The 14,485-nt window shown below is 38.1% G+C and overlaps 1 protein-coding gene across 5 annotated transcripts in view; it reads right to left on the bottom strand.

Moving 5' to 3' along the window:
- Window positions 1–13,933, bottom strand: part of LOC148654785 (coiled-coil domain-containing protein 91-like) — a 163,610-nt gene extending 149,677 nt beyond the window's left edge. For 2 of the 5 annotated variants that reach the window (XR_015941144.1, XM_088644719.1), the window contains exon 1: window positions 2,034–2,147. Coding sequence is in view for 2 of the 5 variants with exons in the window: in XM_088644719.1 (XP_088500845.1) it covers window positions 2,034–2,118 (85 nt within the window). In the remaining 3 variants the exon portion in view is untranslated. Of the gene's footprint in view, window positions 1–2,033; window positions 2,167–13,831 lie in introns of those variants that run through there. The other 3 variants (XM_088644722.1, XM_088644723.1, XM_088644721.1) reach the window with 3 other exon arrangements.
- Window positions 13,934–14,485: the final 552 nt, after the last annotated feature.

The raw sequence follows: 14,485 nt of genomic DNA, 5'->3' as shown, positions 1-14,485 counted from the left end.
AAAACACTTGGCACCACTTTGGATTGACGACTGGAAAGTCCAAAGTAGGTAGTCTCGTTCTTGTGGAACTTCTTAACATGATTTTGATTTATTTTATTTTTTTTTTGGAAAACAGGAGAGGAAAAGCTCTGAAAAAAAAGACCAAAAACGTATTTTCTTTAATAGACATGGTTGTCTGCTTATGGCTCAAGCTAGAAGAAAGCTGTGGCTTGGCTTTCCTGTCCCACAGCAGTGAGTTAGACCTTTACCCTTAGGTATCTGCAGTACAAGTTATTTTTCCTTGCACTTCACCTCACTATCCTGTTAGGATTAATGTTTCAAATTTTGGAATTTATGGCAGCTTTCTGAAATGTACACAACGAAAACTTCCCTGTAACACGGGTTTTCAACACCTAGCATTTGTTGAGAATAATGTGAAATAAAACTTGTTCTGTGGAACTTTCACTGCACAAGATAAATGGCTTTTCCTTGCGCCAAATATTAAAGCAGAAAACAAATGGACACTCTATAAGAAGTGTTTATTCTCCAACATAAACTGGATAAGAATCGACAGCATGACAACAGTGTGAAACCAGCAACAGCACATAAACTAATGACAAAGGCTGCAACAGCCTAATTGTGTAGAAAAAAACTACAAAGCCTAGAGTAATGACTTGACAGCTGGCAAAGGTACAATCTGACACAAAGCTAAAGCATGCAGTTATACAGCCACATTGAGAAGATACATGAACCTGGCTATTAGTTTGTTTTCAGTTACACAAGAGTACAGTACAACAGAAGAAATTACAAACAGAAGCCTTCCAAGACTGGGGGACCAAGTAAAGCATCCACAAAACCCGAGAGAAAAATTGTTTCAGATGCTGGCAAAAACCATAAACCACCTCAACATTGGAGGCACTCAGGAATTATTTGGATGAAAGAGAAGCATTTCATAGGTGGTTGGGTAGAGCCTAATACAGAAAGAAATGGATCACTGCTATGGCACCTACTTATAGTGGGCATTCTCAAACAACTAAGCTACTGAATTTAGTTTAATCTTTGCCTTTTGCAAATAAATCAGAATGCATTACCCAAATAAAATTAACCTTGTAGAACCCTACAGTTACCAATGCTTTGTGACTCAAGAAAAAAAAAAGCTATTTACAGAAATGTGAGTAACATTCTTTAAAAAAGTGTACTAGATGTGCTGATGCTTTCAGTCATCAGAGAACATTACAGTTCCTAACTGTCTTTTATTATATGGAGTATTTATATTTCCTTATACATTTGTCCATTATTACAAAGGACAGTTAATAAGTAAAGTATATTTGTGGATCATCCACTAACTATGCTTCCCTCTGAGGAGCTTGTTTTTCAGCATGGTTACTCATGTCCACAAACCTTTTCTATGCTGGCACAGGTAAGGATTAAACTATAATGTAAGGATTCTTGTAAAATGATGTGTGTGTTAAGAACATCTTCTTGGCCCCAGAATATTGCCATCTTCATATTCCTGACATGCCTAAGGGTTTTTGATGTTGTTGATGATTCTGAGATATTTGTCCCAATGTCAAAATTCCACACGCTCAAATTCAGTGGTCAAATCCAATTCAAGTGTGCACAAGTTCAGAGATTGGTAATGAACCAGAACTGAATAATATCTCAATGTTTTGCATTGGAATTGTAAATGGCATTTTTTTGTGAATGGGATTATCAATTCCATATTAATTTAACTAGAAAATACACATTTTGCACACAATTATTGTATTGAATTGCTTCAATCATTCACTGGCTATGGCTCAAGGTCGTCAATCACTTTAGCAGAAGCTTTGTAGCATCTAGACACTCCTTCCAAGACCATCACACTTACTGTACATCTCCATATTGACTTGCCTGTTGTACACAACACTTTGTGTATCATTCTGCATGGCTATTGCCATACTTACTGATGTCTAACAGGGTGGTCTACACCAAACCTTGATTCAGCACTAAAAAGTAGTTGGCTCTACTGCTGGCATATCTACAGAGATTACTTAGATTAGACTCCAACATACCAATTGCACAAAGGCTTTGTTCTCTTGATAAGCATGGCATATTGGTTTTCTGTGTTTCTTTCTTGATGTTCACCAGGCTTGGCATTCAGACTTCTTAAATCATCTCCTTACCTGTGCCACATCAGCTTGCTCACTAATGAAACAATAAATGAATGAATCAATTAGTCATTATTGCCCCCAACACATTTAATCAAATTCCAAAATCTCACAAATGTATTTTTCTAAAGTGTGCAAGCATAAATATAATATTTTTATGCTTAGTTAACATGTGTGAGACTGGAATTGAAAGCAATGATTTGGACAGAGAAATGAACTTTAATGAGTTTTACTGACTCTCACTCTGACAAGTAGATTATTGTTTGAAAAAGTCTTACCCAAACATAAAGTGTATTCAGTGGCTTAATCACTTTCAGATGAACAGTTCCAGATACGAGAAGGCCATTCAGCCCATCTAGTCAGTTAAATCGTTAGCACTGCCTTCACCAACATGGCTGGGTGGCTTGTAACATACTCCCACAACCTTTTTGGGCAAAGAAGTGCCTAATCTTTGCAGTTTTCTTTCCATATGGTCTCCTCTCGTGTCCTAAGGTTCCTGTTTCACTGCAGATTCTGAAAAAAATCCAGTGGGTTCACTTTGTCAGTGCCTCTGAGGATTTTGAATATGTGTACCAGGTCCGCTCATAGTCTCCTGTATTCAAGACTCATTTCAGTTTCTTTGGCCTTTCTCTGTAGGCCATTCCCCCAAGACCAGGAATGTATCTGGGCTGAGTTCAGAGCAGGAATATCTTTTTTATAACCCACTGCATTGACTCTCCCTTACCTTCAGAGTACATTCTCCTACACCTGAAGAACTACACTTCTAACTGTAAGTTTTAAAAGAAAGGGCTTTACTCATCCCATCACCAGATAACAGAAGCAAACAAGTCTTGGATTAATACTGTATGTGTATCTCATGCCAAGATTTCCCATTAAATGCTCAATACAATAAGAATCAGGTACAATTCCTGTAAAAAGAACTTTTAATTTCATATTTGGGAACTTAGATTGCACTGTTGCTGCAAGGTCACAAAAAACACTTTCTTTCCATGCACATCAGTCTGGGACTCTGTACTATTGCTTTAAAAGACTATTTTCCAGAAGCAAGAAGAATTTCAGCAACAGACTTTTTTTTCCTTTATAAGTTCTTCTTTTTATCTTTTTTTTCGTGGGGTTCTACTTTTCATCCTCCTCTGTCAATTGAGGGAAAACGTGTCTGTGTCTATATGTGCCCTACAATGGACTGATGTTCCATCCAGGTGTATCCTGACTTGAGCCTGGATGAAGAGGTTAAAAAAAAAGGATGGATAATGTTAAGATAAATCAGGAACCTCCTTAATCTCGATCTAATGTTATCGACTGTTGCTTGACAAGTTTATTCCAAACTCCTTTCCATTGCACAACAAAAATCTTAAAAATTGGTTTTCCTTAAACAAAGTTTGTAAGAGTAGGAAATTGGCAGAAAATTAGATTAGAAAATTAGAAAAAAACAGAAAAAAGAAGATTTAAGGAAAAACATTCCCAATGGAAGTAATTTACCCCAGAGTGACAATATAAGGCCCTGCCATCATTAAATCATTATTAAGCTTGGGGAAAAGGCTGGTCATATTGAAAAGTTGTGCTCCTTTAAATTAAAAAAAAACTCTGGTTCATACTGTAAAACTAGACAACTCAATCATGTTTTTAGTTAAGTTTGTTAGAAAAAATCTTTCCAATGATACACACTGGCTTAATCTGCCTTAAATAACCTTTTGAAGTACCACAGAGTTTTGAGGCAAGCCAACAGTCATTGTTAAATCAAAATTTAATATAAGAGCTGTTCATTGCATATCAGAATTTATAGGATCTATAATGTATTTGCGTATTATCATAAACTCCTTTTTGCCTGAGCTATCTGAAAGTGATGACACACACTGAGGATTTTGCCCCAAACAACTTTTAGCCACTCTTTGATAGAACATCCTACATCCTGAATCCTTGCTAAGAAACATTCCTCCAAAATGTCAAAATAAAACATAAACGGATAAGGCTGGCAGTGCTCTGTTCAGGAATCAGCTTTCTGTAAAAATCCTCCACTAAACAATGTTAACACCAGTTACCTTGTCCATATTTAGAAAGGCCTCTATGTCCCACAAAGCCTTACCTGTTTAAAACATTATGTAACATATTTCTGTTATTCTGTAACTTAATCTAATGTAATTTCTATAATCTGCAACTGCTATAATTTAATTACATCATGTTTTAAGGTTAAGGTAGTCTGTTGTTAGGTTTATCACACCAAATTCACTAATACTTAAAATTGTGTCTTTCTGGCTGTCCCAAACAAAAGTATTTGCAAATAAATAATTAGCCTTCATTTTCGAGAGCCGTCAATCAGAACTCTTCCAATTTCTAAAGTTCTGCACATTTTTAAGATGTCTGTAATGGATTTAACAACCATATTCGGTTAAGACTCCAGGAAAACTTGGACACCATTTCTGTAAAAGTGCACCAAAATCATCATTGGAGAATTATGCCCTTGCTGCACAAGATCAAGTCTTCTGCTTTTCATCCACGGGAGGAACATGGTTGTTTCTTTACATTCTTTTCAGTGTGTGTCAGAAATGAAAATCACTTTCTTCTTTGTATTTTCTGTTCCACAAATACAGAGATCTCACTTAGCAGGTCTAATAAGGCAGCAAACCACAATAATTGCTCTGATTTCATTCCCTGTTACACTACTTGCCCATTGGTGGCTCATTTGGCCTGCTCTTTTATTGTTTTACAGAATTATTTATGTGACTCAAGTCAGCTGGATTTCCTCTTGGAGCCTTAATGCAACAGGGGAGTTACATAATTCTTTATAACTGTATCAGTGGAATGTATAAAAAGTACATAAAGAGCATCAAAAAAAGAAACAGGTTGAATGATGACTTATAAATATTTATTACGGCACACCACGGTAAAAGCACAGGAAGGATGATAAAACGAAATTATGGAAAGCACAGAAAGGTGCACAATGATTGGTATGACTCATCTCAAAAGTCCAAGTCCTAAAGTGATACATAGGAGTCAACATATTTATTCATACGGTATACCCTCTATGAATTGTAACTGAAAGTTGATTTATCATGAAAATCTAGGTGTACATTCAGCAATTTTGGATATAAACAAAATAACTTGTATGATTTCAAGATGTAAGATGTAGAACAGATTATCTGATAACATTTTTAAATGCATGGAGTTCAACTTTATTCATATTCTGGCAAATATTATTTTATGAACGGTCCCTTGACTTTGATAACATTAATGAGGCACTACTGGTAAAGTTCTTAAATTTGGTTCTTAAATTACTGATGAGGGACATTTGAACAGTTCTGCATGCAGAACATCGCCAGTTTCTCTAGGTTGCATGACATAAACTTAAAATTACCTACTAGAGACTATGATAACCAATCAAGAAAAGTGCTCTGTTCAGGGACACATAAGAAACACTGATTGGTATTTAATCTTTTACTCAGTTTGAGGCACACCTTGTATTAAAAACACTTTCAAGCTTATTTAAAGCCATGTTTGAGATTCATTACAAAAGGCAACAGTTTGGGCTAAAAAATCTTAGAACCTTTATAACCTATTTGTTCCTCAGTTCTAACTAGGACAACAGGACCAAAAGTAAAGCCGAATAGACCAAGTCAGAAGGGATTACATTATTTTTCACCATGATCTTCATCTTTCTGTTTCTATGGGACTATACACCCCAGATTCACTAGGTCAACCTCAGATGGTAGTTTTGGAGACAGGATATTGTGACGGTGCTGCAGAATTCCGAAGATTCTCAAATATTCCCCTTGGTGTGATGTTATCTCCCAAAGCCATGTTTCTACCCGCAGGCTGGATCTTAAACTTTCTTACACCCTCTCTCTGGTGCAATATTCTTGAACATTTTTATGAAAGGCACCACAGTTAAAGCTGTCGCTATTTTAAATTAGTTTAAATGTTTTTATATAACTGACTGCATTTGGATCAGGTCACTGATATTTTACTGTAGATCACCCATTAAGTGGAGGCAGGCAGTTGGGACAAGCAGCCCGAGCAAGTCCACACAGCCCCAGGAGGTGTTCAAATCCTAATATGAATGCAGGTGGTTTCCATAGAGACTGAGGGTTGCAAGTTCTAGCTCGCTCAGGTGAAACAAGATGTTTAGATGTTTATTATCTTTTCTTTCCTATGATGAGTGTCTTATTTCTGTGTTCAATCTCCTTAGATATCCAGTGCCACCATAGTGACCTCTAGAAGCTTCTAGGAACTTTGAGAAACTACCGGGTAACTGGAAAATGTTAGAGGATTAAGTATACAGCAGCTCTTTTCAGCACGTTCCAGATATGAATAAACCAGAATATTGTGCACTTCAAAATATGCAGTGCTACACAATAGTATCCAGCCCTTCCAATGATGTCCTATTTTTGTGAATTACTAACTATGTATGATTGTTTTTAAATGGTATATTTTCAAAACTTTAATAATCAATTTTAACACTTTTAAAGGTGAAATGAGGTGGTCAATAAAAGCTGCAAAGAAAAATCCAAAACTAAAATACAAATTACATAATTTATCACACCTCTCAGTCAATACAGCTACCCTTTTTTTGAATAAGTCTTTGCCAACTTTGCAGATTGAGATGGTGCAATTTTTACTTATTCTTCTTTACAAACATGCTTAAGCTCTGTCACATTGGTTAAGTATTTTTTAAGTATTGGTTGAGAACTTTAATCTTGCCATAGTCAGGACTTTAACTGGACTGCTAAAGGACATTCACTTGATTCTTATTATTCCAGTGTAGCTTTAGCTACTTCACCTGTATTTTGCTCCATCCATTTCCCCCCAGTCATGGCAGGCCTCTCAGTACCTGCTGATGAGAAGCAGTCCCATAACATAAGGCTGCCACCATAATACTTAACAATGGAGATGGTGCTGACTGGTGTCTGATTTGCTTGCTGGGTTTGCATCACATGAACCTCCTTGCTTTTAGACCAAAAAGTTTGGTTTTGTCTCATCTGACCACAAAGCCTTTTGCCACATATGAAGTACCACTTAAAGACGTTGTTGCAAACTCCATATATAATTTGAGATTTTTTTTCAGTTCTATACAGGTCAGCTACAGTATGTGCAGTAACCAAGATATTGTTGACTCGTGAAAATGGACAACTCTATAACTTTATCCACGTTGCTGTTGTCATCTCTAACCAGTTTTCTCTGTTCAGCTGTTCAGTTTGCAGAGACAGCCTGATCTAGGCAGTGTCTGGATGTAATGGTACACCAGCCACTTCTAAGATTGATTTCATCACGTTCATAGGAATATTCAGTGTCCAGATTTATTTACACCCATCTCCTGATCTTTACCCTTCTACAACTTTATACTTTGTAGTTTTGAAAGTTTGTTGGACTTAGGAACCTCATAGAGAGAATTGCATTCTGAAATCAGGTGAAACCAATATTATAGGCCTTTTGTCTGACATACCCATTCATTCACCTACAAAAGTGTTCAGTATAAACTTTCAAGTTCTTGATAAAAATCTCACTTTAAAAATGCATAGACATAACTGTAATACAGGAGGATAGGGATGCATACTTCTCCACCCATTATTTCACTTAATGATGACTATGAAAATAGAGCCACAAGTTTTTCTAAAAAAAACAAGAAAACAGCTCTCATACCTCTCCACTACTATAACTTCAACAAATAATAACCAAAGAATAAAAATGGTGTGATTGTAAGGTTCATTTATTATTTTAAAACAATAGCTGTTACAGAGAAGAGTGTGGAATGTGGGCTCATGTTCTTTCCATTACAGCATATATCATTTCTAACAAGACAACACACCACCTGGAACACCTCAATGGCCATTCTGGCAGATGAAGGCTGCCTGAGAATGAGACCTGCGATTACTTGGGTCTTCTATGTCCTTGAATGAAAGTTACCTTCTCTGATGATATGTGAAAAGTAACAGTTTCTCCACAATAAAATGACACACAGAGGTGTCTTCCATCCAAAACACATTCTCCAAATTCTTTGGCATCCATCTTAGGGCAACAGAAGAAGTACAGTGATATCTGGAAGATTCTTATCATGACGAGTGCACGGGTGCAGCTGTTACAGAGGGTTTCTAAGCACTTGTGAAGAAGTGCTTGGCTTTAAATGTGACTGAGCAGCCCTTTTTAGGATCTGCTCTGCTCTTCCCTTTTTATGCAGCAGGCTACAATACGTTCAATCAACAAAGTCTGTTTCAGCACTACTCACGAGATACCAAGTTCAGAGTTAGCTCCTTTCTACAGTTTAAAATGTGGGACCTGGTACATCAGAACCCTCATGGACTGTACAGATAATGGATTGTGTTGTATTTATGGCCTGAGACCTATAGAGATGTGACAGTGACATTGCCACTCAAGAACAACTCATTCCTGACAAGCTGAGGAATGGCACCTCAAGAAACATGGAAATTACTTCATCTTCTTCTGAAATCTTGTTCTACTGACAAAGAGCAACTCATGACTCTTGTTCTCTAATAAACAGAAGATCATGATGTCTACATGATAGGTCCGACTCAATTCAGACCATAAAACCAAAATTATTTTATTCTTTGAATCCACAAGGAGGACAGGCTCATTTGGCCAGAAGACGTCAACACCAGATTTAGAAAAGGAAAGGAAAGAGTTGGAGATGAGTACCTTTGGAGTTCACTTCTACTTGCCAAATGATCACATTGGTGTGTCACTGTTTCACCAGAAAAACAGACACTAAATATCCAGACAACATTTATGACCCAAACAATGGCACCTGATTGACTATATGTCACTGTTGAAGTCCAGAACAGCAAAGATGCACACATTTAAAAAGCATTGCAGTGTGCTCCTGCTGGAGTGAGCATCGTCTTATCTCCTAAATATTTGGTTTTGTCTGCAAACTGACTCACAAACTTGCAAAAGAAGCAGTGACCATGGAAAATAAACATTAAAGCACTACAGGAAACCACCAAAAAAAAATCAATGATTGCTTTAGGGAAAAGCAAATGTCATTACTTATATATTCATGTAAATAATTCGGATATTTGGAAATTGTGTAAAGATTTTTTGAAGAAAAGCAATCTGTGTTTGACTTGTGTGCTTATAAACTTCCAGTACTAGAATGGTAACAATCAGATGTCAATTGTAACAGGAGCTTTACAAGAGCCTCATTCATAACCTAGATTACAAAATATGAAAATCCCTTTCGTAAAGATCATTTAAAACAATGAATGGCCATCTGTCTGAAAACTAACAGTTTCAAATCTTATGCAAATTTGTGCCCACAATTTATTGTTGCCTTTATAAAACAAACACTTGGGTGTCTATTATGGCAGTTCTGAACAGGGTGTAGCAGAAAGAAGTTTGAAAGTAGATAGTTCTACAGTACAGTGTTCCTACCACTACTCTGGATTCAAAACCCTCCCGAATTTAAGTGAAAATGCACAATAATAAGACAAACAGCACAGCAGTCTTTCATATTGTAACGCTTACGGCCGACAGGCGCTGTGTAAGAGCCGGCGTACCAGAGCGGGTGACGTCACCGCCCTTCCCTGTGATAGCAGGACCACAGCTACTGGGCTGTGGAGAGATCTCTCTTTGGCTCACGGGGCTAGGTCGCTGCAGAGAGACGCGGAAGTCCCGGGTTCGAGCCTCCAGTCGGGATGGGGCCGACCAGATGCGGCAAGGGCGCCCGCCTGAGCCCCGTTGCGTTACATTGGTGTCAGAAGCGGGGCGGGATAGCCCTTCGCCGGGGACGGCGATTTAAGCGGGGGAGAGTGTAACGCTTACGGCCGACAGGCACTGTGTAAGAGCCGGCGTACCAGAGCGGGTGACGTCACCGCCCTTCCCTGTGATAGCAGGACCACAGCTACTGGGCTGTGGAGAGATCTCTCTTTGGCTCACGGGGCTAGGTCGCTGTAGAGAGACGCGGAAGTCCCGGGTTCGAGCCTCCAGTCGGGATGGGGCCGACCAGATGCGGCAAGGGCGCCCGCCTGAGCCCCCGTTGCGTTACATTGGTGTCAGAAGCGGGGCGGGATAGCCCTTCGCCGGGGACGGCGATTTAAGCGGGGGAGAGTGTAACGCTTACGGCCGACAGGCGCTGTGTAAGAGCCGGCGTACCAGAGCGGGTGACGTCACCGCCCTTCCCTGTGATAGCAGGACCACAGCTACTGGGCTGTGGAGAGATCTCTCTTTGGCTCACGGGGCTAGGTCGCTGCAGAGAGACGCGGAAGTCCCGGGTTCGAGCCTCCAGTCGGGATGGGGCCGACCAGATGCGGCTAGGGCGCCCGCCAGAGCCCCCGTTGCGTTACAATATCTAGAAAATGGCCTTAGTCCCTAGAACAAAACTGAGGTGCTTTTGCACATAAAGCAACAATAGTTCAGCTGGTTTTGAGTTAACATGATGCCACAGCACTTCAGCAAGAACGGTCAGTTATGAAGTATCAAAGTTGTAGTTTTATTTTTTGTGCAAACTGCCACATTTATTAACCGCTTCTTCTTAATCATGTTTTAAGCCCTTTCATCAGAATGTTCCGAACTGATAACGAAAAAAACAGCTGTTTCACTCCAGCGCAATGCGTCAAGACAGGCTAGGGCATAAGCAAAACTCCAGAGATCAAGGAGGCATCTGTAAGGCTTACTTGGGGCAAACTACCTTGGAAAAGGTCAATGCTGTTAGCCCAGAGATCTGTAAATATCAAGAAGGACGTAATCACTCAAAAGGCTACGTTCTTGCACAGCTGCGGACCCTTGCAGCTATCTTTAGGTTTTTTATTATTAGTGGGAAAAAAAACACAGAAAAACTTATTTTATTACTTTTTTTTACTCAAGATCTTATTTTTTTTTTTGAAATTTTTCAGTCAGGGGCAGGACAGTGAAGCTGCAAAGGCACATTCCAACTTTTCTCAAAATGCAGTTACCCAAACAATGCAAAGCTTTTAATTGAGATATATAAATTATATTTATATAACACAATATAAACTGAGTCAAAAAAGGGCTAAGAGTCCACTTTTGCTAAAGCAAACTTTAAGATGTTCAAATAATCCTAAAACTGTTAAAATTACACTGCATAGGATTACAGTCCTGACTGATCACAAATTCTGACTGATTTCTTTCTGTCCTGTTTTGTTTTATTAGTTAAGGAAAGTAATGTTTGCAAAAGAAGGATGACTGTCCTTCCCGGATTGAACAAAAAAACGACGAGTGCTATTATGTTTTACACAGCACCTTTTTAGACACAAACTGAAGCCTGGTGTGTGGTTCTGTTCTCTCCCTTAGGAATGTGCAAGATGGAAGAATGAGAAGAGCTTCACTATCTCAAACAATGTCTGTTTTTCTTGTTCCAAAAAATTAATAATCCATTACTGTTAAATTATTCAGCGACGGTAGAAATGTCAGGTGTCAGATTTATGGCCTAATAGGCACATAGATACTAAAAAAGATTTAATATCTCCATGTTGTAAAATATCACATTATTTATTTAACTGAGAGTAACAGGCATTAAAGCTACTGTAAGAGTAATGTATATTAATAAGGACAATAGTGTATGGATACCAGTAGATTAATGTACAGGGCTGTAAACACAAAAGACAAAGTCTATTAGGTTTGGTATTTTTCTGCATTCTTTACACAGCTTCTTGGACATGTCTTACATCATTATAACATAATAAATTATGGCTAAATTAATGTTATACTACTGAATCATAATAAAAAAAATAATGTGATAATTCATTATCTTCTTAATATGTACTCAATAATTGGTGGTTCTATGTATTTTAATGAGTGATATAAAAAGGATGAACAGCTAGAATAATACAGAATTATAGCAATTATTACTTAATAAGCATAGTAATCCAGAACTTTCAGATCTAGAATTTCTCCATTATATATGCTGGAATGCAACCATATTTGCTGAAATGTGCCAAACATTACTGCAAAGAAGCCATACAGCAGCATCCATGAGTCACAATGGGCATCTACATTAAATGGAACTTTGTGATGAATTCTCTGGCATTTGACTTAAATAAACAGGTCTGTCTGGGACTGTCGGCTAAACTTATACAGAATGGTTCTCTTAGCTAAATTACTGTAACAGCACATCTGCCTGCGTGTCATATGGTTCCTGCCAGCATTGGTAATAATATTGATGTATGCTTGCAGCAGTTCTCTCTATAGTTATACTATTCAGCCTCTTCAAATTTGCATACCCAATTAAACATTCAGGACACAGGAGACACGTCTTTCCACACAGTTTTGACAGAATTTGGAACCAAGTCAAGTTGTTAAAGCTCACGGTGGGATCTTCAAGCAACAGTTTGATACAGGGATGCCCAACTTCAGTCCTTGGGGATTGGAGCCCTGTGGGTGTTCTGCCTTTTTTTAAAACTGCAAATGGCTGAAGAAGGGACAAACTGGTCCAGATACTGTAAATCTTAACTGGATCAATTTAATATTCTTCCTAAGGGAAACCAATAGTAAATGCAAGTGTGAACATTAGGACTAGCCTACAGGTGAAAACTCTGAAACTGTATTACATATCACAACACAGGAGTTTATTCACTTGTACTGTATAATAAAGGCCCTGGGTAATTTATGGCTCTGTTAGACCTGTACAGTAGTCTCAAGCTATACATTCAGACAACTAATTCATAGAATTGAAGTACAAAGGCTGTCACATCACAAATAACAATAAAAATAGGTGAGCACAAAAAAACAAGTAAAAAAACATATAATGCTGGTTTTCAATCTCACAAAAACATTTGTTTCAGAATTCACATTCAGCGCAAAATGAAGGGCAATGAAACTTTCAATGGAGTCATTTATTCATTCAGCCACTTCAATGAGATGTTCTGGCAGGTTGACATCAAAATGCTCTGTATTACAAATATATACTGTATAGCTAAAAAAAAACAATCTAGGACAGATACTATATTCCAATACTTTTTGAAGAATGCAATATTGAATGTATAGTACATATTTTTGTCTATAACATTACTGCACTGCATAAGCAAAGAACGTAAGAGTTTGGAAGAGGACATCAGTAGATGCCATTAATGTATTATTAAACACATGTAAATTGTACATCAAATACAGCCGCCCATGATTCATTAAGTCTGCGTCAATGTACAGTACGTTTGCTGTGCTTGGGTAGTAAACTTATTATACATCTCCACCAATAAGTGATGCAATGCTTTTGTCCCAGCGTGCGAGGTCGACTATAAACACCATAAATAAACTCGCATTAACAATTTAAAGCCAATACGTTCAATGCTTTTTTACTAATGGTATGATACCTAGTTATAAAATGTAATCAGTAAAACCCAAAACCAGCATGACAGCACCTCCTCAACGTTAATCAAGTCACATATTAAACTGTCGATAATACACAATTCAGAAGTTTAACCTGAACTACCAGTAACTAGTATCTGGAACTTAGCTATAATTACTCATCTTAATTTCAACGCTAGTTCTTTAATCAAGTATCTTAAAAAGTATACAAGTTCAGGAAACTGGTCACAAGACCTGTGGTACGCATGTCCTGCTCGTACAGCACAAGCATTGTAATGAATGACCAGCTAGCAAGGAGAGGGGATGTCAAGATTATTTACGTATGAAAACATGCTAACGCAAGCCGACATAGGAAACTCCGCAGACAAAAACACCATGAAGCAACATAGGTGCATATGTTTTCATGTAACGATGGATATACAAACAGGGTTTACCTATACACGAAGATCTTCTCTGTCTGTGTGTTAAGGGGTATACCTGCAGTAGGAAACAGTCGACCCGGAAGTGCTAGTGTGGCGTACGTAGTGTGTGATTTGAAAAGAGCAAGGAAACAGTCGACAGTTTTAAGCACAAGAACATGAAAAAGTAGTCCTTCGCTAAATGAACACCTAAAGCAAAATGAGAGTTTATTTTCGTTGCTCGCAAACACTGCATCGCGTGTGTAGTGCCACTGAATTTTCCAAGCAACTTTACCAATTTACCAACGTTTACCGGTGTATGTTTGCGTGTGTGGTTTAGCTATGTTTGATGCAGCATTTCAGTGCGGCTTTAAGACCGAGAACTCGGGAAAATAATGAATTCGTCTATCCACCATTCTCTGTACGTTTCTCATTGTGGGGATCGTGGCCATGTGAGTTAATTAGGTTACACAGGTGGTATGCATCCAGCATTTTAGAATTCTTCCACTTAAGCAATTTTCAATCAGTTTTAATCGTATATAGCGCCTTTCCATCCAGACCATTCTCCGGGGTCTGTGGATAATTATACATATAAAAAAGTACAGTACACAAAAATACGATAAAACCATGTATCTATGTGAAATTAAAAGAAAGATAATAAATTGAAGGACCCTGAAAAAAGTAAGCAGA

Source organism: Lepisosteus platostomus, chromosome 9 (assembly GCF_059453375.1).
Source record: "Lepisosteus platostomus isolate fLepPlt1 chromosome 9, fLepPlt1.hap1, whole genome shotgun sequence".
Lineage (NCBI taxonomy): Eukaryota > Metazoa > Chordata > Actinopteri > Semionotiformes > Lepisosteidae > Lepisosteus > Lepisosteus platostomus.
Note: the sequence above shows the minus strand (reverse complement) of the source record. Positions and strands in the feature narration are given on the sequence as shown.